This window comes from Cetorhinus maximus, chromosome 2, assembly GCF_964194155.1.
Source record: "Cetorhinus maximus chromosome 2, sCetMax3.hap1.1, whole genome shotgun sequence".
Classification (NCBI taxonomy): domain Eukaryota; kingdom Metazoa; phylum Chordata; class Chondrichthyes; order Lamniformes; family Cetorhinidae; genus Cetorhinus; species Cetorhinus maximus.
The window spans coordinates 40163200-40188761 of NC_135880.1; the positions used below are offsets into that span (position 1 = coordinate 40163200).

General features: G+C 45.1%; 1 protein-coding gene across 4 annotated transcripts in view; it reads right to left on the reverse strand.

The window, feature by feature from the left end:
• sv2ca (synaptic vesicle glycoprotein 2Ca) overlaps positions 1 to 25562 on the reverse strand; it is a 181340-nt gene that overhangs the window by 101774 nt on the left and 54004 nt on the right. For all 4 annotated transcript variants that reach the window (XM_078563556.1, XM_078563540.1, XM_078563549.1 and 1 more), the window contains exon 2: positions 11005 to 11185. In XM_078563556.1, the coding sequence (XP_078419682.1) occupies positions 11005 to 11185 (181 nt within the window). The remainder of the gene's footprint in view (positions 1 to 11004; positions 11186 to 25562) is intronic.

Genomic DNA, 25562 nt, shown 5'->3' on the forward strand with positions numbered 1-25562 from the left:
GTAATTTGCATATCATGCATTAAGGTGCAGTAATTTTTGAGCATTGGCATTAACTGAATGGGTGCTAACTTGTCCTGAAAGTCCTAAAAATCCTCCTAACAGTTACTGGGCATAACTCATGTTAACACACTGCTATTGTATTTCCTGTGTTTTTCATTGTTAATTCCTATTAAGACTTATTGCAGTACAGCAAAAGCAAAATACATAAAAAGATCTGCATATTTAAAGAGAAAAGATAAATTAACATTTTGGGAACAGGCATTTCAGCAGAAACAATGAAAGGTCTTTGTCTGAAACATTAAATTATCTTTTCTGCTTTCAGATGCTGATTGGCCTACCTTGAATTTCCCAAATCCTGTGCCTTTCATACAAGCATTTGTATATTTTGCCCTTAAAATTCTTTGCATTTTGGAGATATATTAGAAATTTCAGGCCTATTCCATAAGTCATCATATATACATTTTTTTAGCTGCTTTTCAGCCCTATGAAAAGGGTATTTAGGGGGTGAATCTTCCAGACTTCAAAAATCTTTGAGCGTCGGGACCGTTTTTAGATCCCGATCTCACTTGCAGCAGCAGGAGATCAGGCGTGATCTTATGTGAGCTGGCCAATAAGGAACCTGCCTCAGAGTGCACTGTTCAATGAGGCACACTGGGCAAGTGGGAACTGGGTATACCGCAGGCCATTGTTCAGGTGGCCAACAGCCTTCACAGTGTTACCGCTGCTGAGAGGCAAGCAGCAGGAGTGGAAAGGACTGGAGGCACCATCATTAATCAGGGTGGGGTGAGGGGAGGGCGGGTGCAGCTGGGACTGATGCACTATCAAAGACATCAATCTCCAGAGGATCCTCGCCACAGGGCGAGCCTTTGACATCAGCCTTGCTATTTCCTGCTGGTAAACATGAAAAAGCCTTGAAATCTCATGCAGCTCCAACCTCCTGCAGTGCGACCTCTCCTCTGACGAGTGGCATAGGGGAGGCGGCCTGTGTAATGGTGAGAAATTGCCTTAAGCTGGGAAAACAAAATCACTGAAAATTGATCCTTTAAGTACCATGATTGGCTCCCTGGCATAGACACGTGGGCTACTAGCATTGGACCCAGCCTGCCCTGGGAAAGGCTGCTGGAGGTGGGAACTCACTGGCAAGCTAACCCGATGCATTTTTTTCCTAAATTTGCTTGCCCCCTGCATCTAAATCTGTCTTCAAGGGCCTGGGATCCACTCCGCCCTCCCCCCGCCCTGCAAAGGACTGCACCCACAGAATTATTCCTCCTCTTTTTTTTAATAGGTGGAAAATAAAACAACATTTAGAAGGTGAGATTCAACTCCGACAGGGCAGGAAAAAAGCAGCAGTGTTTCGGCCAGCCCTTATACAACCTGCCTGATTTTCCAATCCAATAAAGTACTGCAGATCATGGCATAAAAGTCGACCTATGAAGCCTCAAAATCCTTCCAAAAACGGGAATCGATTTATATGCCGAGTATAAAATATGAGCTGTCAGGGTTAGTGTAAGGGTCACCAATTTGAAATGTGAACAAAGAAAAACAACACCAGTAATTCAAATTAAAATCAATGTGACACATCTTATTGATTGGACTAATTCTACAAACATATCTATAATCACAACATTATATAAACTGCCAAATTTTTGCATCAAAATCTTTTGTTCATCTCCAAGTGATCTTGGTCTTCTGCAGCAACACTAGACATTGTTTTACCATAAAGTGGCTACACCAATAAGCTAAAACAAAAACAGAATTACCTGGAAAAACTCAGCAGGTCTGGCAGCATCGGTGGAGAAGAAAAGAGTTGACGTTTCGAGTCTAACATGACCCTTCAACAGAACTGAAGTATAGTTAGGAGAGGGGTGAAATATAAGCTGGTTTAAGGTGGGGGGCGGGGGGAGAGAGAAGTTGAGGGTGGGGTGGTTGTGGGGACAAGCAAGCAGTGATAGGAGCAGATAATCAAAAGATGTCACAGACAAAAGGATCAAAGAGGTGTTGAAGGAGGTGATATTATCTAAGAAAAGTGCCAATTAAGAATGGATGGCAGGACACTCAAGGTACAGCTCTAGTGGGGGTGGGGTGGAAAGACTAACAAGGTATTAGTTGTAGATTTAAAAATAATGGAAATAGGTGAGAAAAGAAGAATCTATATAAATTATTGGAAAAAAAAAGGAGGGGGAAGAAACGGGGTGGGGATGGGGGGAGGGGGAGTTTAAGATCTAAAGTTGTTGAATTCAATATTCAGCCCGGAAGGCTGTAAAGTGCCTGTCGGAAGATGAGGTGCTATTCCTCCAGTTTGCGTTGGGCTTCACTGGAACAATGCAGCAAGCCAAGGACAGACATGTGGGCAAGAGAGCAGGGTGGAGTGTTAAAATGGCAAGCGACAGGGAGGTTTGGGTCTTTCTTGCGGACAGACCGCAGGTGTTCTGCAAAGCGGTCGCCCAGTTTGCGTTTGGTCTCTCCAATGTAGAGGAGACCGCATTGGGAGCAACGAATGCAGTAGACTAAGTTAGGGGAAATGCAAGTGAAATGCTGCTTCACTTGAAAGGAGTGTTTGGGCCCTTGGATGGTGAGGAGAGAGGAAGTGAAGGGGCAGGTGTTGCATCTTCTGCATGGGCATGGGGAGGTGCCATAGGTGGGGGTTGAGGAGTAGGGGGTGATGGAGGAGTGGACCAGGGTGTCCCGGAGGGAACGATCCCTACGGAATGCCGCCAGGGGGCGTGAAGGGAAGATGTGTTTGGTGGTGGAATCATGCTGGAGTTGGCGGAAATGGCGGAGGATGATCCTTTGAATGTGGAGGCTGGTGGGGTGATAAGTGAGGACAAGGGGGACCCTATCATGTTTATGGGAGGGAGGAGAAGGCGTGAGGGCGGATGCGCGGGAGATGGGCCGGACACGGTTGAGGGCCCTGTCAACGACCGTGGGTGGAAAACCTCGGTTAAGGAAGAAGGAGGACATGTCAGAGGAGCTGTTTTTGAAGGTAGCATCATCAGAACAGATGCGACGGAGGCGAAAGAACTGAGAGAATGGGATGGAGTCCTTACAGGAAGCGGGGTGTGAGGAGATGTAGTCGAGGTAGCTGTGGGAGTCGGTAGGCTTGTAATGGATATTGGTGGACAGTCTATCAACAGAAATTGAGACAGAGAGGTCAAGGAAGGGAAGAGAAGTGTCAGAGATGGACCATGTGAAAATGATGGAGGGGTGGAGATTGGAAGCAAAATTAATAACTTTTTCCAGGTCCAGACGAGAGCATGAAGCAGCACCGAAGTAATCACCGATGTACCAGAGAAAGAGTTGTGGGAGGGGGCCGGAGTAGGACTGGAACAAGGAATGTTCCACATACCCCATAAAGAGACAGGCATAGCTGGGGCCCATGCAGGTACCCATAGCCACACCTTTTATTTGGAGGAAGTGAGAGGAGTTAAAGGAGAAATTGTTCAGTGTGAGAACATGTTCAGCCAGACGGAGGAGAGTAGTGATGGATGGGGATTGTTCGCGCCTCTGTTCAAGGAAGAAGCTAAGGGCCCTCAGACCATCCTGGTGGGGGATGGAGGTGTAGAGGGATTGGACATCCATGGTGAAGAGGGAGCGGTTGGGGCCAGGGAACTGGAAATTGTTGATGTGACGTAAGGTGTCAGAGGAATCACAGATGTAGGTGGGAAGGGACTGGACAAGGGGAGAGAGAAGGAAGTCAAGATAACGAGAAATGAGTTCCGTGGGGCAGGAACAGACTGACACGATCGGTCTGCCAGGACAGTTCTGTTTGTGGATTTTGCGTAGGAGGTAGAAGCGGGCCGTCCGAGGTTGGGCGACTATCAAGTTGGAAGCTGTGGGAGGAAGATCTCCAGAGGAGATGAGGTCAGTAACAGTCCTGGAAACAATGGCTTGATGTTCTGTGGTGGGGTCATGGTCCAGGGAGAGGTAGGAGGAAGTGTCTGCGAGTTGACGCTCAGCCTCCGCGAGGTAGAGGTCAGTGCGCCAGACAACAACAGCACCACCCTTGTCTGCGGGTTTGATGACAATGTTGGGGTTGGACCTGAGAGAACGGAGTGCAGTAAGTTCAGAGAGAGACAGATTAGAATGGGTGAGAGGAGCAGAGAAATTGAGACGGCTAATGTCACGCCGACAGTTCTCAAAGAAAAGATCAAGAGAAGGTAAGAATCCAGAGGGAGGGGTCCAGGTGGAGGGAGGATATTGGAGGTGGGTAAAAGGATCCGTTGAACGGGGAGAGGACTCCTGCCCAAAGAAGTGAGCACGGAGACGAAGACGGCGGAAGAAGAGTTCAGCATCGTGCCGAGCCCGAAATTCATTGAGATGAGGGCGTAAGGGTATGAAACTAAGTCCTTTGCTGAGCACTGAACGTTCAGCATCGGAGAGGGAAAGGTCAGGAGGTATAGTGAATACGCGGCTGGGGCTGGGATTGGAAGATGGGGTGGGGACGGAGGGACAAGCAGGGGTGGAGGGTCCCAGATGGGTGTTGGTGTCGATGAGTTGTTGGAGCTTGCGTTCCTTAGCACTTGAGAGAAAGAGAAAAAGTTTCTTGTTGAGGCGTCGGATGAGGCGAAGAATAAAATGAAACTGGGGGCACGCGCAGCTTTGAAAAAGTGTGTGGCGGTGCTGCTGGAGGGAGAGGTCGAGTGTGTTCATATGGCGGCGCATGGCACTGAGTGTGGATCTCAGAATGCGACGGGAACAGCAGTCCGAGAAACGTTTTATGTCCCGGAGATACCTGTAATCCTGGGTGGGTTCGAAACAAGAGGGATGGAATTTCAGTTGAAATCCACATGGGGTGAATCGGAGACGGAGACAGTCACTGAGAAAGGAAATATGGCTGTGAAAGCGGGTTTTAGTAAACACCTTGTCAAACACCAGGAGAGAAATGGAAAGCAATGAAGGTGAACAGGGCAGAAGAGACAGGCGGAAATCCTGTCGGAGAACAGAGCAATACTTCTTCAAGGAAGGCATTTCTTGAAGAGTTGTGGCAGTCAATAAGCTGCTGCTCAGAAATCTTTGCTGAACTCAGGATTTAATTTGGCCCACTTAGGTGCCTGTATACGCCTTGCATTTCTGCTGATGATGTAACCATTCTGATGATTTTCAAGGACCCATTCCGATACATGCTTCTCAAGATCAGGCTAGTGGCCGGTCCTTGTTGTCATGGCGCATATGGTCTTGGGCATCTTCTTCAGGGGGATTCCTCCTTCTTCCATTCTTGCACCAGTTTTTCACTAACACCCAATTTCCTCGTTGCAGCACATTTTTGGTTTGAAACCAGCTTCATACTTCATTCTTTATGCTGGAGGATCCATTTCTGCTCGACGTTCACCATGCGCAGTCTGCTCTGTGTGGGCATATCTTAAACTCCCACGCACCTTCTTGCCGACAGGGCCCATGTCACTTGCTTGATGCACCACTTATAAGGCCAGTAAAACATCTCTGAGGTGAAAAATTGAGGCTGACTCCTAATGCAAAGATAGCATTTCTTAGCAGAAATAAAGGGTTGATTTTATGCCGAGTATAGGTCTAAACATGGGCCTGAATTTTTCAGTCAGTAAGGGGTCTTGGTGGGAGCGGGCGGGGCCGGTCGCAGAGCCGATTGCTGCCCGCAATTGGCTCCGTGCCGCCATTTTACGGTGGCATGCCAATTAAGGCATGCAGGCAAAAGAGTACTTCGATCTCCCTGAGGCACAGAGCTACCTCAGGAAGACTGAATCGCTATTGAAATTATTAAATCAATGGAATAAAAATGTAATTAAACATGTCCTCTCATGTGGCTGATTCACATGAAGTGGGACATGTTTTTATATTTTGGAAAATTTTTAAATTTAATTAATAAAAGCTTTAAAAAAACGTGAAGTGCCGCTTGGCCTTTTTGCCTGCCCGCCAAATGAAACAATATGGGCAGAATTTTGCCTTTGGCGAGCAGGGGACGGGGCCCGCTCGCCGACATGTAAAATGACGCGGGATGATGTCAGGGGAACCCCTGATGTCACCCCACCCCATTTAAATTTTCAGGAAGGCGGGGGCACAGCCAAATCAGCTGTGCCACCGCCGACCTGTCAGTGGCCAATTGTGGCCATTGACAGGATCATTAAAGCAATTAAAGGACCTGCCCGTCCAATCTTAAGGTTGGTGGGCAGGCCAGGAGCCCCGGCGGGCAATAGAAAAAACATGAAACCTCACCCACCGGCAGGATGAGGCTTCATGTAGGGATTTAAAAAGCTTAATAAAGTTTTAGTGTAATTTATGAACATGTCCCATCTCATGTGACATTGGGGGACATGTTAAGGATTTTTTTTTCTATTTTTAATGTTTTTAGAACTGTCAGCGATCTCCCTGAGGCAGCACTTAGCCGTGGGGAGATGTGCGCTCTTTCGGGCGCATGCGGGAAAGAACGCACTCTCGCTTTTGGGGATTCCCCCCCACCCGCACAGGAAGCACATAGCGCTTCCCGCCGGACGTCACGCTGGGCGGGCCTTAATTGGCCCGCCCACATAAAATGGCAGCGGGGCCCGCTTCTCCGGCAGGGATCAGCTCCCCGCCTGCCACAGATTGGGTTGGGCCCGCCTGCCTGACAGGCAGATAATTCTGCCCTATGAGACAGCGCGATGACGTCGGGACGCATGGCCAACATCATCACCCATCAGTTTACACATCGGCATGTCAGGCCCATCCCCACACACCGACTGAAAAACCCTGCCCATGATTTTAGGTGCTGAAAAATTGGCATCGTCTTATACACCAGGTAGACTTATACATTGTGATCTACGGCATCTAGAATGGTAGGCAGCATTTCAAGAGTGATCCTACTGATATGATCATATCTTGCAGAGATTCATTTCCTGAAATGCATACTCTGATCATACAAGATCCTAAGATTATAAATATTATTCAGCTCTTCAATCCACAAGTGCTGTCACTTTTTTTTGGGAATTTGTTCTGTCCTCTGGAAATATTCCTCACCTTTTCTTCTCAATCAGTTGCAGACCTAAACATTATGGGTCTGAAAACCCAGGAGCACTGTCCTGCCAATTTGAGGGGTCAGTGAGAGGACACCTCATTAGTACAGGGCTCAAGGGGGCCAGATCCATTTTGCTGCTGGAAGCTTCAGCCCCCACCAGCTGTTCGCCCAGGCCAACCCTCGGTGACCACATTAATACTCCCTTCAGCCCTCTGTGGATTCTAAACTCATTTAATCTAATTTAGTAATGAGCTTCATGTTAGCGTGTCATTTGAAAGTACTCTTTCTAATTGCATTCAATAAAGACAGGTGAAAAAAAGAAAAGATTCATGCACTGAGAATCTAAAGTTGATTCATGCACTGAGAATCTAAAGTTGATTCATGCACTGAGAATCTAAAGTTAGCTGCTTTCCAACGGATTCTACAATTTGACTCCAATGTTACACATTTTTCCTCCTCTTGCATTCTCGCTAAGGTGAATTCAATAGATCACTCCATTTCCTGTAATCTAATTTCCTTTATTACAGAATCTCAAAACATTGTGGAATTCTTTGCCTCTTTCTGTCTTCCCTTTCCCTTTTCGTTTTCAAGCTTTCCAAGCCCACGCTCGGTGGTCAATTCTTATTATTTTCTGATTTACCTAGTGTTCTCTCCTAATCTATTTGACTTCGCTTATGTTATCAGCCTTGGTCTTTCACCCAGGAGTGAAGCAGAATGCTTCATAAACAGGGTGCTAATGTCAGGGATTTGATGCAATTGGGAATTCAGTACAGAGGGGGTAGGAGGTACCATGTTTTATTCTTTTAACCTCCAGTAGCTGATGAGTGATTTTCTTTTGCCTCGAAGCTAGGAGACTATAAACTTGCATTTACTTCACTAAATTAGTAACTAATTAACTAATCAAATAAACAAGTAGATAAGGTTGGACAGACATGGTAGGTTAGGTAGTGTGCTGTAACTTTGACATGTGGGAGTTTATGGAGAGCATTGCAATCCTGTACAACCATATCTTTATATCTGCAGCATGAGCAACTTTGGCCCAGGGTCCTTGAGTTAGAGTCCGTGTTGCAGACATCACGGGGTATCAGGAGGGGAAGAGTTACCTGAGCATTTTATTCCAGGAGGCCGTCACATCCCTTAGGGTAAGTATAACTGTAGAGTTGGTTAATGGTCAGGGAAAGGAGGGTGTGACTGTGAGTCAGACAGATATGGGGATCTAGGGTGTAGTGGCGGACGAGCCTCAACCTTTACTTTAACCAACAGGTACGAAGTACTTCCTATCCATGTGGATGATTACAAGGACTGCAGGGTGACTTGGCAAACTGACCATAGCTCCATGGCGCAGGAAACCATTCAAGTAGGGAGCATAAATAGGAATGTGGTAGTGATAGGGGCGAGTACAGTCACGGGGATAGATATTGTTGTCTGCAGTTGTGACTGGGAGTTCCAAAGATTGGGCTGCCTGCCTGGATCCAAGGTTAAGGACATCCCCTGGTGACTGGAGATGAACTTGGAACGGGAGGAGGAGAATCTAGTTGTCTTGATCCATGGAAATGATGACATAGGCAGAATTAGGAATGTGGAGTTAAAGTCCAAATTTAAAATGCAGGACCTTAGAGGTGATCATTTGTGGCTTGTTACCTGGCATTGATTCAAAAGTCATAGGATTTAAACTGAAATGGGCGGGGAGGGGTCAGGTGAAGGGAGAGTTAAAAATCTAAAGGGAAATTTCCAGGCTATAGAGAAGTGTAACAATTCAGGAAGTAACAAGCAGAATGGGACAGTAAGGAACAGGGGATTTAATGGTAATAGTGCATCAGTGAATAAGTTCCTTGCAAAGGATGGTGGTGAAAATATAAAATTAACCAATCTTTATCTGAATGCGCAAAGCATTCATAAGAAGATAGATGTATTAGCTACACAAATAGAGATCAATGATTTTGATCTAATTGCCATAACAGAGACATAGGGACAAATTTTTAAATGCCTGCGGGGTCGACACCCAGCGTGGGCGCAATTTGAAAATCGCAATCCAGGGGAGGGAAGTTGAAGGACGGGCGCGCACAGGCACGCTTCCAATCGGCTCCCCGATTGGAGGCGCGCCACCATTTTACGTGGGCAGGCCAATTAAGGCCCGCCCAGCGTCACGTCCACATGGAAGCGCTGTGCGCTCCCTGTGCGGGTGGGGGGGAATCCATGAACCCGAGAGTGCGGTCTTCCGCGCATGCGTACGAAAGAGCGCACTCATCTCCCTGAGGCTAAGTGCTGCCTCAGGGAGATCGGCTGTAAATGTGAAAAAGCTCAAAATAGTAAAATAAAATTTTCCTAACATGCCCCCTCATGTGGCTTTATTAAAATTTTTTAAAACCTACATGAAACCTCATCCCGCCCGTGGATGAGGTTTCATGTTTTTTCTATTTGCCGCCGGGGCTCCTGGCCTGCCCACCAACCTTAAGGTTAGACGGGCAGGTCCTTTAATTACTTAACTGACTCTGTCAATGGCCTCAATTGGCTATTGACAGGTCGGCGTGCAGCTGATTTCGCTGCCCCCCCCCGCCTACCTGAAAATTTAAATGGGGGCGCGGTGATGTCGGGAGTTCCGCCCGACGTCACTGCGCGTCATTTTATGCATCGGCGAGCAGAGGGCAGGGCCCGCTCGCTGACGGGAAAATCCTGCCCCAGGGGATCGTCTTGGGGGGGATGGGGGGGTGTGCAGGAAGGGAACAGGAAACCTTGCTGCCAATTAATAGCCCATTATGCTCCTTTAGGAACCTGTTAAGGGTCTGGGGCGTTCGGAAATGCAACCTTAAGATCTGAATCTGGCAGCCCTGAACACTCTGGTGCAAGTCAGTGCACAACTGTCGGGTTCACTGCTTCCTCCTATGGCAATGCAAGTTATCAGGCTTTCAGGTAATCTGCACTGGAACATGTGCATTACCTTACTTTGGCTTGGTTGCCCTCGTGATCAATTATTTATCCTCCATAGCCTGCTCTCTTCAGCAAGGCAGCAACAGGCTCCAAGATGGCTGCCACTGGCACCAGGAGGCAGCTCCCACCTCCTGGAGCTGCACTAATTGGGCGCCGAACTCACCTCCTGCCCAATTAGAGCGTTTATATTTAAAAATGGCATCAGTTGAGGTGCAGGGTACAGGACCCGGAATTCACAGTCTCAGGATAAGGGTCCAATCGTTTAGCTCTGAGATGGGGAGAAATTTATTGACTCAGAGAGTTGTGAACCTTTGGAATTGTCTACCCCAGAGGGTTGTGGATGCTCCACTGCTGAGCGTACTTGAAGTTAAGATAACATTTTTTTTTGTCTCCCAGGGAATCGGGGAGTGGGTGAGACTGTGCCCCAACTTCCCTCCAGGAGATACAGCCTCTCAGTGTTCATCCTGTCAAGTCCCTTCAGAATCTTGTATGTTTCAACGAGTTCATTTTTTATTCTTTGAAACTCCAGAGAGCAGAGGCCCAATTTAACAGGTGGGAAAATGGAGTTGAGACAGAAGATTAGTCGCGATCATATTGAATGGTGGAGCAGGCTCAATGGGCCATAGTCCCCCTATTTCTTGGGTAAGATAAGAGCTTCTGAATGTTAGATTCTCAGTAAACAAATGTCATTGCAATTACAGAGAAATAAATAGAATTTCCAGCAGAGGAACAGGCCAGCCTGCCCCACTGGTCTATGCTGTGCTTGTACATCGCACAAGCCTCCACTTCATCTAACAGTATCAACGTAACTTTCTATTCCTTCCTCAAGCATTTGCCTAGTTTCCCCTTAAATGTATCAACTGAATGCTATAAAAAAAAGTCACCTTTCTTCTTGCTAACTAGGATCAGAAAGTAATTTGTAAATGGCATATAAATATTAAATTCATTAGTAAATTAGGTCAGTGCATTCTATAATGTGTCAGATATTTACAAACTAAAATAGGTGATAATGAGAATCAGGCTTTTAATGAGATGCTGATGATACCCTTTCAATGGATGCGCTGTATAATTAAAGCCTTGCTGTGGTGTGATAACATGGCAGCAAATCTTACCCAAATCCAGCAAAGAATCGGCAGAAGAGGAAGAGCCCGTAACCCTGGACAAAGGATGAAAGAAAGGCAAAGAATCCGTTGACGGACATACAAATGATGAGGGCTTGCCGCCGGCCGATCTTGTCTGCTAGGCCACCCCAGAAAAAGGCCCCCAACATCATCCCAAGGTACACTACACTTCCTGCAATAAAACACAGATGGTCTTTGTTTAGTCACAGCTACCAAATATCACCTCAGCGGAGTATTTCTTTTGAACCTACTTTGTATTTGAACATCTTAAAAAAAACTCCACTGTTGCAACATAGTTTGAACCACCTTTGCAACTATTCATTGAGTCAGATGCAGCAGGATTTATTTTTGTTTAGCAATGTGATCTTAGTTTGTATTAGTTATAATTTTTATTTAGGTGAGTTGATTAATGAGTCTTCTGGAGCCTATACACTTCACCTGCTGTCATACTACAAATTTCCATCTTTCACTATCACTTAATTCATTCATCCCAACCAAATGAGTGAGAAAACGATGCAAAGTACAAGGAACTCCATGTTTGCACAGAATCATTGCAACACCAAACAGCATGCTGCCATTTTTCTTGTTACCTTTTCAGATTTAATATTGATAACCAGTCACTACTACTGTACGTAAGGATAGGATTCCCATAAATTTAGATCAGGAAGGAAACCTTGGAAGGAATTTCCCTCTGATAATCAGTAAGAATTAGTGCCTCCAGCTCTATGGAAGACTGTATTTCCAGCTGTGTGGCTAGAGCCATATAAACATATTTTTCTAACCTTGTTGCTGGTGGAAGTCAAGTACCTATACATGAAATTAGATTGGCTCTTCCAATGATACAATCTTTCCAGTTCCTACTTACAAGACTGGAATACCCTCCAAAGCTTCTTGAATCACAGAATGGGTTCAGTTGGGAGTGGTATAGCAGTCTGAAGGAGACAAAGACGCAAAAGGTACAGACAGCGGATAATGTTTTCCTTCTTAATCAACTTGCAACCCCTTCTTCCACCTAACAACCACTTAAGAGCCTGGAATATCTCCACTGATGTCCTACACTCACTGTCAAGCAACATGAATCTTTCCAACTCCTGGGGGTACAGCCTATTTCTCTTATTACCTCACACTTGTACAAGGCACAGACTCTCTTCAACCACAATCATGAATTGGGCCTATTCTTCTGAGCTTCCAGCCTCTCTCAAAATGAAACATTTCCTTCCCAACTTCTCCTTCAATTCTAACTTTCACAGGGACCTCTTTAATCTTCTAGGCACTGACACAGGCCTGACCTATTCTTTCAACCCTGTCAAGTCCCCTCAGGATCTTATATGTTTCAACAAGATCACCTCTCATTCTTTTAAACTCCAATGTGTATCAACTCAATCTGCTCAATCTTTCCTCATAAGCTAACCCCTTCATCCCAGTAATTGGGCAAAGGAACCTTGTCTGAACTGCTTCTAATGTAATTATATCCTTTCTTAAGTAAGGAGACCAAAACCGTACGCAGTCCCCTTACAATAAACACCAACATTCCACTTGCCTTCCTGATTGCTTGCTGTACCTGCATACTAATTTTTTGTGATTGATGTACCAGAACACCCTGATCCCTCTGTAACATAGAGTTCTCCATTTAAATAATATTCTGCTTTTCTATTCTTTCTGCCAAAGTTTCTCAGATAATACTCCAGCTGCCAAATTTTTGCCCACTCACTTAACCTATCTAAATCTGTCTAAATTCCTTTGTAGACACTTTATGTCCTCTTGACAACTTAACTTCCTATCTATCTTTGTATCATCAGCAAATTTAGCTACCATACATTCGGCCCCTTCATCCAAGTCATTGATATAGATTGGAAATAGTTGAGGCAACAACACTGATGCCTGTGGCACTCCACTTATTACAACTTGCCAACCCAAAAATGACCCACTTATCCCTACTCTCTGCTTCCTGTTAGCTAACCAATCTTCTATCCCTGTACTATCACTAAGCCAATGAATGCTCTTGTTAGAGCTATACAGGCAGTTTGGTCCTCATGACTCAGAGCTAATCGAGGTCACTCACACATCTATCTGTAGTGTCCTCAAGGCAAGCTCTGCTGCCTTCCGCTTGCCAAGCAGTAGTCACTAGGAATGCAGCTCGTAGGAGCAATAGGATAAGTTAATAAGAACACAAGACAGGCACTACAGGGTTTCAAAAGGGCGATTCTTAAATATTCCTGGACAAAGGTGAAATTAAGTTGTTTGATAAATTCTTTTTCTGGTATGGTTATGGATATGTATGCATTTATGGTGAAGTGAGGGCAAGGCCCATATGGCTGGACTGATGGAAGCCAATGGGGTGATGGTGTTGATAAGGGTTGCAGGACTCTGGCAGCTAGAGGCACCAGCAGTTGATACTGCACAGGTTCGTCCTTTTCCCTCTTTGTCTTCCTGCTGCTTCCCCTCCTACAATTCTTGCTGCCCAGGTGGTGGGATGGGTCCGTTCCTGATGGCAGCAAAGTTATGGAGCATGCAGATGACACAAATCAGTATTAACAGTAGTAGCTATTCTACATTCAGCCATCGTAGTATAATTGTTTCTGAGATGCATTTCCTGCAGTGTGGGAGGGATCAGTTATTTCTGCTGAAGCCAGACTTTCCAAGGATGTCACAGCTATTTACAGTTTGTAATGTGTTACAGCGTCATTAAGCCAGATTAGTACAACTAGCAAGTCTTCTCAGCTTTTGCTGCTAGCTCGCACAGACACGGATCAACACACTTATGCCCATTTATATTTCAGAGCTACTGCAACTGTATTATGTATAAATTCTTGCAAAATCTGAATTGAAACCTATCTAACAGAGTATTTAGACTCATTAGAAATAGAAGATTTCCATCCTATCTGTATTGACTGGATCTGTATCCAAGCACCAGAAGGGAATCGTTACTGTTCCACATTACCCCCCACTTAGTGTTAAGCAGTTGTATTTTAATTCAAATTGATCCAGTTGGATAAATAAAACGCACAGCTCCAGAATACACAGCTTCCCTGCAGTGGGAAAAAAGACATGTGAAAGATATTTTGCTTTGGGAAAGAAATTGAAAATAACTTCAGGATGACATGAAAAAGGAATGAAAGGGAAGCGCATCTGCTTTGTTTTGAATGTTGTGCTGCTGCACACAAACCAACTGCTCTACTGAGTAGGCACATAAGCATCACTGTCAGTAAAGGGAGCATTTCTTTCCACCTCCCTATGTGATCACAGCACATCCCTGGTGTACACTTACAAACTAACTTTTTAGTTGGAGGTTCTTTCAGGCAACAATGAATCCGTGACAAGTAGCGGTGTGACTGCAGTTGCTGTCATGAATAACGGATTGCACAGGAGGGTGAGGAGCAGACTAAGCACAGCTGTCAGCAGTGATAAGGAAAGAGATTGGAGGATATCGCCAAAAACCAGTGGGAAGACAAAGTATCATTGCAGGCAGGAATGAAAGGCTTTTAACCTGGAAGCACACTGCTAACACTATGTACAGTGATCAAATTAAATAAGAAATTTACAACCTTCCCTTTTATTTAGATAACAGTTAAACATTAGGTGCATCCCACTTGAGCTTCATGCTCATTTATAGTGTTCACAAGCACAATTTGTGCCACATTTCTTAGAATTTTTAATTGAAAAACCGTCAGGAAGCAATGAACTGGAGAGAGAATTTGGTACTGTAACCACCCCCCTCTCCTGTTCACTGTGCACCAACATACTGACATTTCTACACTTTGATCTCAATTACAATGCCTGTAGAAGATCAAAAAAGAGCTGCTTTGACAAAACAACTACTGTATACCACTAACAAACAGTAATTTATTGTGGTGTATTGCCAACCTGTGTTAAGGTGGTTGAAAACAATCCTTGGAAATTGTCACCATCAGAAAATGTGGGGTCACTGGGTGATCCCATCATTTAAATACCCATGTTTGCACTTGCACCACTGAGGGAGGGTGCAGTGCCTGCTGCTGCACTAGAAGGTCATAATTTCCTTTTCCACCATTTTAAATGCCTTGCAGTCCTCTTTGTAAGGGGGGTTTATAAGTGAATCCAGTGCAAGTAGCCTGACATTGAAGAAGCAGTGCTTATAGAAAAATGCTTACCTCTTCCAACTCATGTTGACATCATAGAGCTTAAGACTTGCAGCCTATTTTTTCCTGCTGGTAGACCAACAGGGTCACAGAAGAGAGGGTTGAGCTGGTGATGGGTGTTTGGCAATTTCACCTATGTTGTTATGCTTTATGGCCTTCGCATGAGGGAGGGAAAATCCGAGGGAGAGTCGTCACCAGGTTGCTCATACTCTCTTCAGCCATCTTAAGAGGACCTAGAAAAACTGCCCAGTTATGTCCTGTACACAAAAAGCAGGACAGATCCAACCTAGCCAATTACTGCCCCATCAGTCTACTCTCCATCATCAGTAAAGTAATGGAAGGGGTCATCAACAGTGCTATCAAACGGCACTTGTTTAACAATAACCTGCTCACTGGCGCCTAGTTTGTGTTCCGCCAGGGCCACACAGCTCCTGACCTCATTACAGCCTTGGTTCAGACATGGGGAAAAGAGCTGAACTCCTGAGGTGAGGTGCCCTTGACATCAAAGCCGATTTGACCGAGTGTGGCTTCAAGGAGCTCTTGCAAAACTGGAGTCAATGGGAATCAGGGGGAAAACTCTCCACTAGTTGGAGTCATACCTAGCACAAAGGAAGATGGTTGTGGTTGTTGGAGGTCAGTCATCTCAGTTCCAGGACATCACTGCAGGAGTTCCTCGGGGTAGTGTCCTTGGCCCAACCATTTTCAGTTGCTTCATCAATGACCTTCCTTCCATCATAAAGTCAGAAGTGGGGATGTTCGCTGATGATTGCACAATGTTCAGCACCATTCGTGACTCCTCAGATACTGAAGCAGTCCATGTCCAAATGCAGCAAGACCTGGACAATATCCAGGCTTGGGCTGACAAGTGGCAAATAACATTCGTGTCATACAAGTGTCAGGCAATGACCGTCTCCAACAAGAGAGAATCTAACTATCACCCCTTGATGTTCAATGGTATTACCATCACAGGATCCCCCACTATCAACAACCTGGGGGCTCCCATTGATCAGAAACTGAACTGGACTAATCATATATATACTGTGGCTACAAGAGCAGGCCAGAGGCTAGGAATCCTGCAATGGGTAACTCACCTCCTGACTCCCCAAAGCCTGTCCACCATCTACAAGGCACAAGTCAGGAGTGTGATGGAATAATCCCCACTTGCCTGGATGAGTGCAGCTCCCACAACACTCAAGAAACTTGACACCATTCAAGACAAAGCAGCCCGCTTGATTGGCAGCCCATCCACAAACATCCACTCGCTTCATCATCAACACACAGTAGCAGCAGTGTGTACCATCTACAAGATGCACTGCAAGAATTCACCAATGATCCTTAGACAGCAACTTCCAAACCCACAACCACTACCATCTAGAAGGACAGGGACAGCAGACACATGGGAACAACACCACCTAGAAGTTCCCCTCCAAGTAACTCACCATCCTGATTTGGAAATATATCGCAGTTCCTTCACTGTTGCTGGGTCAAAATTCTGTAACTCCCCTCCTAACAGCACTGTGGGTGTACCTACACCACATGGACTGCAGCGGTTCAAGAAGGCTGCTCACCACCACCACCTTCTCAAGGGCAACTAGGGATGGGCAAGAAATGCTGGCCCAGCCAGCGAAGCCCACATCCCATGAATTAATTTAAAAAAGGAGTCAGTTAGCTGTTTGACATCTTAGCCGTGTGCATTTTATGAGTAGAGAAAAGGACCTTTTTCACAAGTGTATAATACAATGAGCTGATGGCAAATGGTATAAATAATAAGATTGAGTCACTAGAGAGGAGGATTGATCATTGTGCCAATGTGTTATTACAATCCATTTAACACTCAGCATAGGAGTTGGTGACATAGTGATATTGTCACTGGGCTAGTATTCCATTGACGCAGGGTAATGCTGTGGGGACCTGGCTTTGAATCCCGCCACGGCAGATGGTGAAATTTGAATTCAATAAAAACCTAGAATTAAAAGTCTGATGATGACCATTGTCAATTGTTGTAAAAACCCATCTGGTTCACTAATGTCCTTTCAGGAAAGAAATCTGCTGTCCTTACCTGGTCTCGTCTACATGTGACTCCAGACCCAGAGCAATGTGGTTGACTCTTAAATTCCCTCTGAACAAGGGCAATTAGGGATGGGCAGTAAATGTTGTCCTAGCCAGTGATGCCCACATCCCATGAACGAATGAAAAAAAAACAAGCGTTTTGGGGGTGCCTGAGGCCTTGACCCTCACGTGGGATTCAACTTCTACCAGACTAATGGCTGGTATGGTTCTTCTTCCTGGGACCACTGGCTGCTGCTTCAACATCAGGCTACTGAGAGTCTAGGGCTGAGGGGGCTCCTGATCCGGAAACTCCCACTGGTTCCCAGACCCCGTTTAATGCAAGTGGAGAGGTAGGTTCCGTCCCTTGTAAAGCCCTGTGGTTGCTGATTTTTCTCCCCTCCCACTGGTGGAATCTCAACCCAGCCACTGTTAACAAGTGCATTTTATGGGAGCAAGACTGATTGAGATGAGACAAAATGCGGTTTGAAGGAAGAGGACAATTTTCTGATAAACCATTTAGAATTGTTAACATAGGAATTGTCTGCCGTGAGCCCACAGGAAAGCTGCAGCTTGTATAAGACATTTATTTAGTTATTCAGCCATTCAGTAAGGATAATTTAACACACTGACCCATAACTATGGGAGACAAAGATTTGTCTACAATAGGATGCAGACCAAGATGGTAGGCAGACAGAGAGTAGTTGGGGCCACTGGATAACAATCATGTTTCCGGTCCACTGCTCACAGCCTCATACCTTGCAGCAAAAATCTGCTGCAGTACTCAAGACTACTAGCTTTATGCTGTAAAAATAACATGCAATGGCGCAGATATACGTCAGCAATGCACAATGGAACAGAAAGTATTGAATAGGAATACATAATGAAGAGATGTCTATTTACAAATGTTGGAAGACATAAGTATTTTTCTGTAAGTACTGATAATTCATTGTAAGCATTCAATTCTCAAAAGGGCTTAACTTGAACCAGATTCACTTCAAAAGCATTTAATGGTAAATGAAAACAAGTTATTTTAATCTTGAGTATTTAATATATCCTATTATTAAGAAACTAAGCCAAGGCTCATAATGCACGATATCGCTCATGTTGAAAAGAATGAAAAAGAAGAAAAGGTTGAATCTTGACAGGGGTGGCTGAACGGGCAGGAGTGGGGACTGGGTGTGGGGAGATGGGAAACCCAGAAGTTGTTTCCATGCATACTCTGGAGTTTGACTCCACAGCATGCAAAGCTTTGCTTTGGCAGGTAACACCAAGGAGCCCCCGCCAAAAGGACATTTGGCACCACATTTCCTCCCCAACCCCCTTTGCTGGTGGGCACCCAAGATGCTCTCATGGTGTTATCCTTCCGACAGACGGATCATATGGGCCCCAGCCTGACACTGAATTATCCAGAGGAAGGTAACAGTGTTTATGCTGCTGCACTCATGTTGATATCGTAGAGTTTAAGACTTGCAGCCTGTTTTTTCCAACTGGTAGACCAACAGGGTCACAGAAGAGAGGCTTGAGCTGGTGATGGGTGTTTGAGTGGCAATTTCACCTATGTTGTCATGCTTCATGGCCTTCCCATGAGAGAGGAGAAATCTAACTGAAAAACCGTCAGGAAGCAGTGGGCTGGAGAGAGAATTTGGTACTGTAATCACGCCCCTCTCCTGCGTCCTGTTCACTGTGCACCAACATACTGACATTTGTACACTTTGATCTCTATTACAATGCCTGTAGAAGGTCAAGAAAGGGATGTTTTGACAAAACTAGAGCTGTGTACCACTAACAAGCAGTAACATATTGTGATGTATTGCCAATCTGTGTTAAGGCGGTTGAAAAAAAAACCCTTGGAAATTGGGTAGACACCAGGTTGCACATGCTCCCTGTAACCAACTTAAGAGGGCCTAGGAGTCAGTTAGCTGTTTGACATCTTAGCCACGTGCATTTCATGAGTAAGAAAAAGGGCCTTTTTCACAAGTGTATAATACAATGAACTGCCAACAAATGGTATAAATAATAAGATTGAGTCACCAGAGAGGAGGATTGATCATCATGCCAATGTGTCATTACAATCCATTTAACACTCAGCAGGAACATCACAGCATGTCTCTAAACTCTGAGGCAGTCAAAGTATTAGTCGGCCAGCTGCCTTCCTACCCTGCTACTTCTCAAACTATCCCAGCAATCCAGCCTACAATGCTATGGGCCTGATTTTAACACCTCCATCCATGTTGGAACAGAGGCGAGTGGGATTTCAAAATGGTGGGTGGGACCCAATTCTGGGATTCCTGCCCCCATTCTTGTCATGTGGGATTTTAAGGGTGCGGGATGAGGGTGTGGACTGTGAGCCCGAATGCGCTTTTCACAATCACCAAACGTCCCAAATTGCTTTACAGCCAATGAAGTACTTTTAAAGTGTAATCACAATTGTAATTCAGAAATGTGTGAATATAGGAACAGGAGTAGGCCATTCAGCCCATCAAGCCTGCTCCGCCGTTCAGTTAGATTAAGGCTGATCATCTACCTCAACACCACTTTCCCGTGCTATTTCCATATCCCTTGATATCATTAGTCTGCAGAAATCTATTGATTTCTGTCTTGAACATGCTCAATGATTGAGTTTCCACAACCCTCTGGGGTAGAGAGTTCCAAAGATTCACCACCCTCTGAGTGACGGAATTCCTCCTCATCTCAGTCTCTAACAGGAAGGCAGATTATTATCTGAATGGCTATAAATTGAGAGAGGGGAATGTGCAATGAGACCTGGGTGTCCTTGTACACCAGTTGCTGAAGGTAAGCATGCAGGTGCAGCAGGCGGTAAAGAAGGCAAATGGTATGTTGGCCTTCATAGCGAAAGGATTCAAGTACAGGAGCAGGGATGTCTTGCTGCAATTGTACAGGGCCTTGGTGAGACCAAACCTGGAATATTATGTGCAGTTATCTGAGGAAGGATGTACGTGCTATAGACGGAGTGCAGCGAAGGTTTAACCGACTGATTCCTGGGATGGCGGGACTGTCATATGAGGAGAGATTGAGTCAATTAGGATTGTATTCGCTGGAGTTCAGAAGAATGAGGGGGGATCTCATAGAAACCTATAAAATTCTAACAGGACTAGACAGGGTAGATGCAGGAAGGACGTTCCTGATAGCGGGGGAGTCCAGAACCAGGGGTCACAGTCTGAGGATATGGGGTAGACCATTTAGGACTGAGATGAGGAGAAATTTCTTCATTCAGAGAGTGGTGAGCCTGTGGAATTCGTTACCACAGAAAGTAGTTGAGGCCAAAACATTGTATGCTTTCAAGAAGGAGTTAGATATAGCTCTTGGGGTGAAAGGGATCAAAGGGTATGGGGAGAAAGCGGGAACAGGCTATTGAGTTGAATGATCAGCCATGATCATAATGAATGGCAGAGCAGGCTCGAAAGGCTGAATGGCCTACTCCTGCTCCTAGTTTCTATGTTTCTTTGCAAATGGCCTACTCCCTTACCCTGAGATTATGCCCCCTGGTTTTCGATCCACCAACCAGGGAAAACATCTTACCTACCTCCACCCTGTCATGTCCTGTAAAAAATTTTGTAAGGTTTCAATGAAGTCACCCTCCATTCTTTGAACCTCCCGGGAATACAAACCCACTCTCCCCAATCACTCCTCATAAGACAATCCCGCCATCCCAGGGATTAATCTGGTGAACCTCTGTTGCATTTCCTCTGTGGCAAGTATATCCATCCTTAGATAAGGAGACAAAAACTGTACACTATATTCCAGGTGAGATCTTACCAAGGCTCTATACAACTGCAGCAAGACATCTCCTGTACTCAAATCCCTTTGCTATGAAGGTCAACATGCCATTTGCTTTCCTAATCGCTTGCTGCACCTACATGCTAGCTTTTAGTGACACGTGAACGAGGACATCCAGGTTCCTTTGGACACCAACACTTCCCAACCTCTCACATCTTAAGAAATACTCTGCCTTTCTGCCTTTTTCTACCAAAGTGAATAAATTCACACTTATTCACGTTATATTCCATCTGCCATGTTCTAGCTCATTCACTTAGCCTGTCCAAGTACTCTTGAAGCCTCCTCGCACCCTCCTCACAACTTAAGTTCCCGCCCAGTTTGGAGTCATCAGCAAATTTGGAAATCTTACAATTGGTCCCCACATCCAAATCATTTATATAGATTGTGAATGGCTGTGGACCTAGCACTGATCCTTGCGGTACCCCACTAGCCTGCCAGCCTGAGAATGATCTGTTTATTTCTACTCTCCACTTTGTCTGTTAACCAATTCTAAATCCATACTAGTATACTTCCCACAATCGCATGCGTTCCAATTTTATTTACTAACCTCTTGTGTGGGACCTTTTCAAAAGCCTTCTGAAAATCCAAATACACCACATCCACTGGTTCTCCTTTATCAATGCTACAAGAAATATCTTCAAAAGACTCCAACAAGTTGGTCAGCATGACTTCCCTTTCATAAATCCATGTTGACTCTGCACTGATGTCAAACTAACAGGTCTGTAGTTCTCCAGTCTCCTTCCTCCTCCATTCTTAAATAGTGGGGCCACATTTGCCAGTTTCCAGTCTGCAGGAACCTTTCCAGAATCTATAGAATTTTGAAGGATAGCCACCAATGTATCCACTATCTCCCTGGCCACCTACTTCAACACTCTGGGATGAAACTCATCTGGTCCAGGGATTTTATCAACATTCAATTCTTTTCAAGTACTACCTCTTTACTAATACTAATTTATTTTAGTTCCTCAGTTTCACAAGTCCCTTGGTTGCCTAGTATTTCTGGGAGATTTTCTGTATCGTCTTCTCTGAGGGCAGATGGAAAGTAATTGTTTTGTTTCTCCATCATTTCCCTGTTCTCCACTACAACTTCTCCTGTCCCCACCTGTAATGGGCCCACATCTATCCTAGATAATCTTTTTCTTTTCACATACCTAAAGAAGCTTTAACAGTCTGCCTTTATGTTCCTCGCTAGTTTGCATTCATATTCTCTTTTCCCTTTCTTAATCAGTTTCTTGCTCCTCCTTTAGAACCTTTGCTAGGTTCTAAATTGCTCCCAATCCTCAGGCTTACCACTTTTTCTGACATCCTTATAAGCCTCTTCCTTTAATCAAATGCCATCTTTAACTTCTTTCGTTAACCACGGTTGATTTACCTTTCCCTTTTGGGTGTTTGTGCCTTAGAGGAATGTATCCATATTGTAGACCATGTAATATTTCTTTAAATAATAGCCATTGCGGATAGTCAGTGTGGATGAATATGCACATGAAAAGGAAACATCTACTGGGTCATGGCAAAAGAGCAGTGAAGTGGAAAAAATTAGCTAACTCTTTCAAAGAGCTGACATGGGCACAAAGGGCCAAATGGCCTCCTTCTGAGCTGTATGATCCTATTACTGGTCACAAAGTTATAATAGGGTGAAACGCATTGAGATTTTAGGTTCTGTTAGCATTTATTGCTGGCTATCTATGTGTGGCCAAGTTATAGTAGGAGAACATATGAACATATGAATTAGGAGTAGGAGGGGGGTGAAGATGGCAGGGGCTGGTCAGGTGAACAGTGATTAGGAAAGGAGAGAGAGGGAAGGAGGGTTAGAATGTTAAAATTCACCCCAAGTTATTCTTGTGGGCCAGGAGGAGCACAGTCAAAATGTGCTGCATGTCTGAATCACATGATCAGGTAGCAAGATTGTCAATTAAAAATTAGGCCCCAGGCCTGAATTTTTAGGTTGGCGGGCACTTATATCCCCGCTGACTCCAGATGCCCCACAGCCATTTTACGCTCAAATGAGCGTTGATTGGCAGTAGGTGGAACTTACGGCCCTCACTCAAGGCCAAGTCAGGACTTCCCCACCCTCCCCAGTGAGGGTCATAAGTCCCTGCAGCAATAGTGCTGCAGTGGCCGGAAGAGGAACTGCATGGAGCTGCCTGAGACTAAGTCCCAGGAACCGGAGACCCAGGTAAGTGTCAGAGGTCCCAGGGTGGGGAGGGTAGACAAGGACTGGGGGGCCACAAAGTGGGTGATTGGGGTCTTGGGGGATAAGCGGGGGTGGGGGTTTATGGAGGGAGGTCAGGATATCATCGTACCTCAAGGAAGGGGGCTTTTGATGGAGGCTTACCTCCCCTTCCATCTCAAGATCAAACTTCCTTTATTTTTGGCTTTCTCCCATGGAGCTTCAATCTGCCCACCAGCATAAAATTGATGGTGGGTGGAAAACACCTCTTAAGTGGCCATTAATTGGGTCTTCCCTCTCTGCCTAATATCCCGCTGCGGGGGGAGCATAAAACTCTGGCCCTGGGATTTTATGGTTGAGCTAATGTTCTAAACTACCCCCTACTCTTTAACTCCACAAGAAACATGTTACTTTATTACACGTCATTTGTTGGAAAATTTATGCAATGTTCGGCACAGCCTGAGCGAAGGAGAAGCTGTTCAGATTTCTTTTTGTTGAGGTCCATTGATGGTTTTGACAAGTTGCCATTTAAGCTGATGTTGTTATCGAAGTTTGATTTGTTTGCAATCCGCACAACACAGGCCAAGAAAAGGCAATTATAGATTTCAAATGTAATTGAAAGGCTTGCAGTGAAGGGTATCCTGCTGCTTGAATTGTTATGACAGGTTACAGCAGGGTGTCATGCGAATTACACAGCCCCACATGACAGTGAGACAGCTGTATAATGTCTCAGATAATGCTGGGGTATTTGAGGCAGCTGAGCACATCCTTCCATCAGCCAGTGTATCCCTGTGTTAATTCTATCAGCCCCCCCTAGCATTAGAAGAACACCCTAATTGAAAAGCATTAAATAAAAGTGACCATTTAAGCCTACATAATACCATTCATTTTAGAGCCTTCTTATTCGTATTCTTATAAGGGTAATAGAAGGAAGAGGAGAGAGAAAACTTTTGTGTCTCCAGCTGGTAAACTGATGTTTCAATGCTCACTAGAAATTTTGTGAAGTGGCTTAACCCTTTGAGGGTGTTAGTGTCATTTCTGCACAAATTTTAGATTTTTCTTCGATTACATTTCAAATACTTTGACTCCATAAATTTACCTATGATTTGTGTTTTTCCGTTATAAAGTCATTGTTGATTGCAATCTATTCCTGACAAAGTTTTGCTTTTTCTACTCAAGTCTGGTTGAAAAAAAACTTGTCATTCTTTTCTGGGTTTTTTTTGCTGTGGTCATCAAGGTGAAAGGAATGTCAGTGTGTTTGCCAGAAAGGTGACATTCCCCCGTCATCCAGGGTCTGCTTCAGGGGCAGAATTTTGCCCTCGTCAGGCAGGCGGGCTGGGAGCAGGCCTGGGACCGCACCCGTGATCGGGTCCCGACAGCAATTTCACGCTGGCTGGCCAATTAATGGCTAGCCAGCATGAAATGCGCGCTGCAGCGCTCAGAGCTGCTGGAGTTGCGGCGGGAGGAGCACAAGCGCTGAAGTGCACACATGCGCGGGAGTGGGCGCAGTAAAAGCTCCCTGAGGCACAGAGCTGCCTCGGCGAGCTGAAGATTTTTATCAGTAAAAATAAAGATATTTAAAGTGGCCAAAACATGTCCCCTCATGTGAATTTGTCACATGAACAGGAACATGTTAAATATGAATCACTGGTCGAAACCTCATCCCGCCCGTGGATGATGAGGTTTCACCAAAAATGCAAAGGCCGCTTGGCCTTTTCCCCCACCCGCCAACCGAATGGTAGGACAGGCAGCGAAATATTCCAAACAATTAGTTGATTAAAGGCCTTAATAGGCTGCTTAATTGTCAGCGGGCGCACTGCCGACTCCAGCGCGCGCCTGTCAACTGAAATATCGTGCGAGTGTGCGATGACATCGGTATGCTCACCTGACGTCATCGCGCATCATTTTATGCTTGAGCATGTCGGGCACATACCCGCATGCCAAGTGAAAACTTCTGGCCCAGGTCTGGCAAATCATGGCTGGATGTGGAGTAAAGCTACTTATGCTTACCCCAGCAATGTTTCCTAACCCTAACCTCAGAAAGTCATCTTCTATTGCACTAATTTCCTGCACCAATCATCATTGCAACTTCTTGAAGTGACACAATTAATGCTGGATAATAACAACAGAAAAGCTGGTAAAACGTAGCAGGTCTGGTAGCATCTGTGGAGAGAGAAGCAGAGTGAACGTTTCAAGTCTATATGACTCTTCTTCAGAGCTTTTTTAGCTTTTTAGCACTGAAGAAGTCACATGGACTCAAAACGTTAGTTCTGTTTCTCTCTCCTTAGATGCTGCCAGACCTGTTGAGTTTTACTAGCACATTCTGTTTTTATTTCAGATTTCCAGCATCCGCAGTATTTTGCTTTTATCTTAACGCTGGATAATGTTAGTTTGAGCTATAAATTTCCACTTGT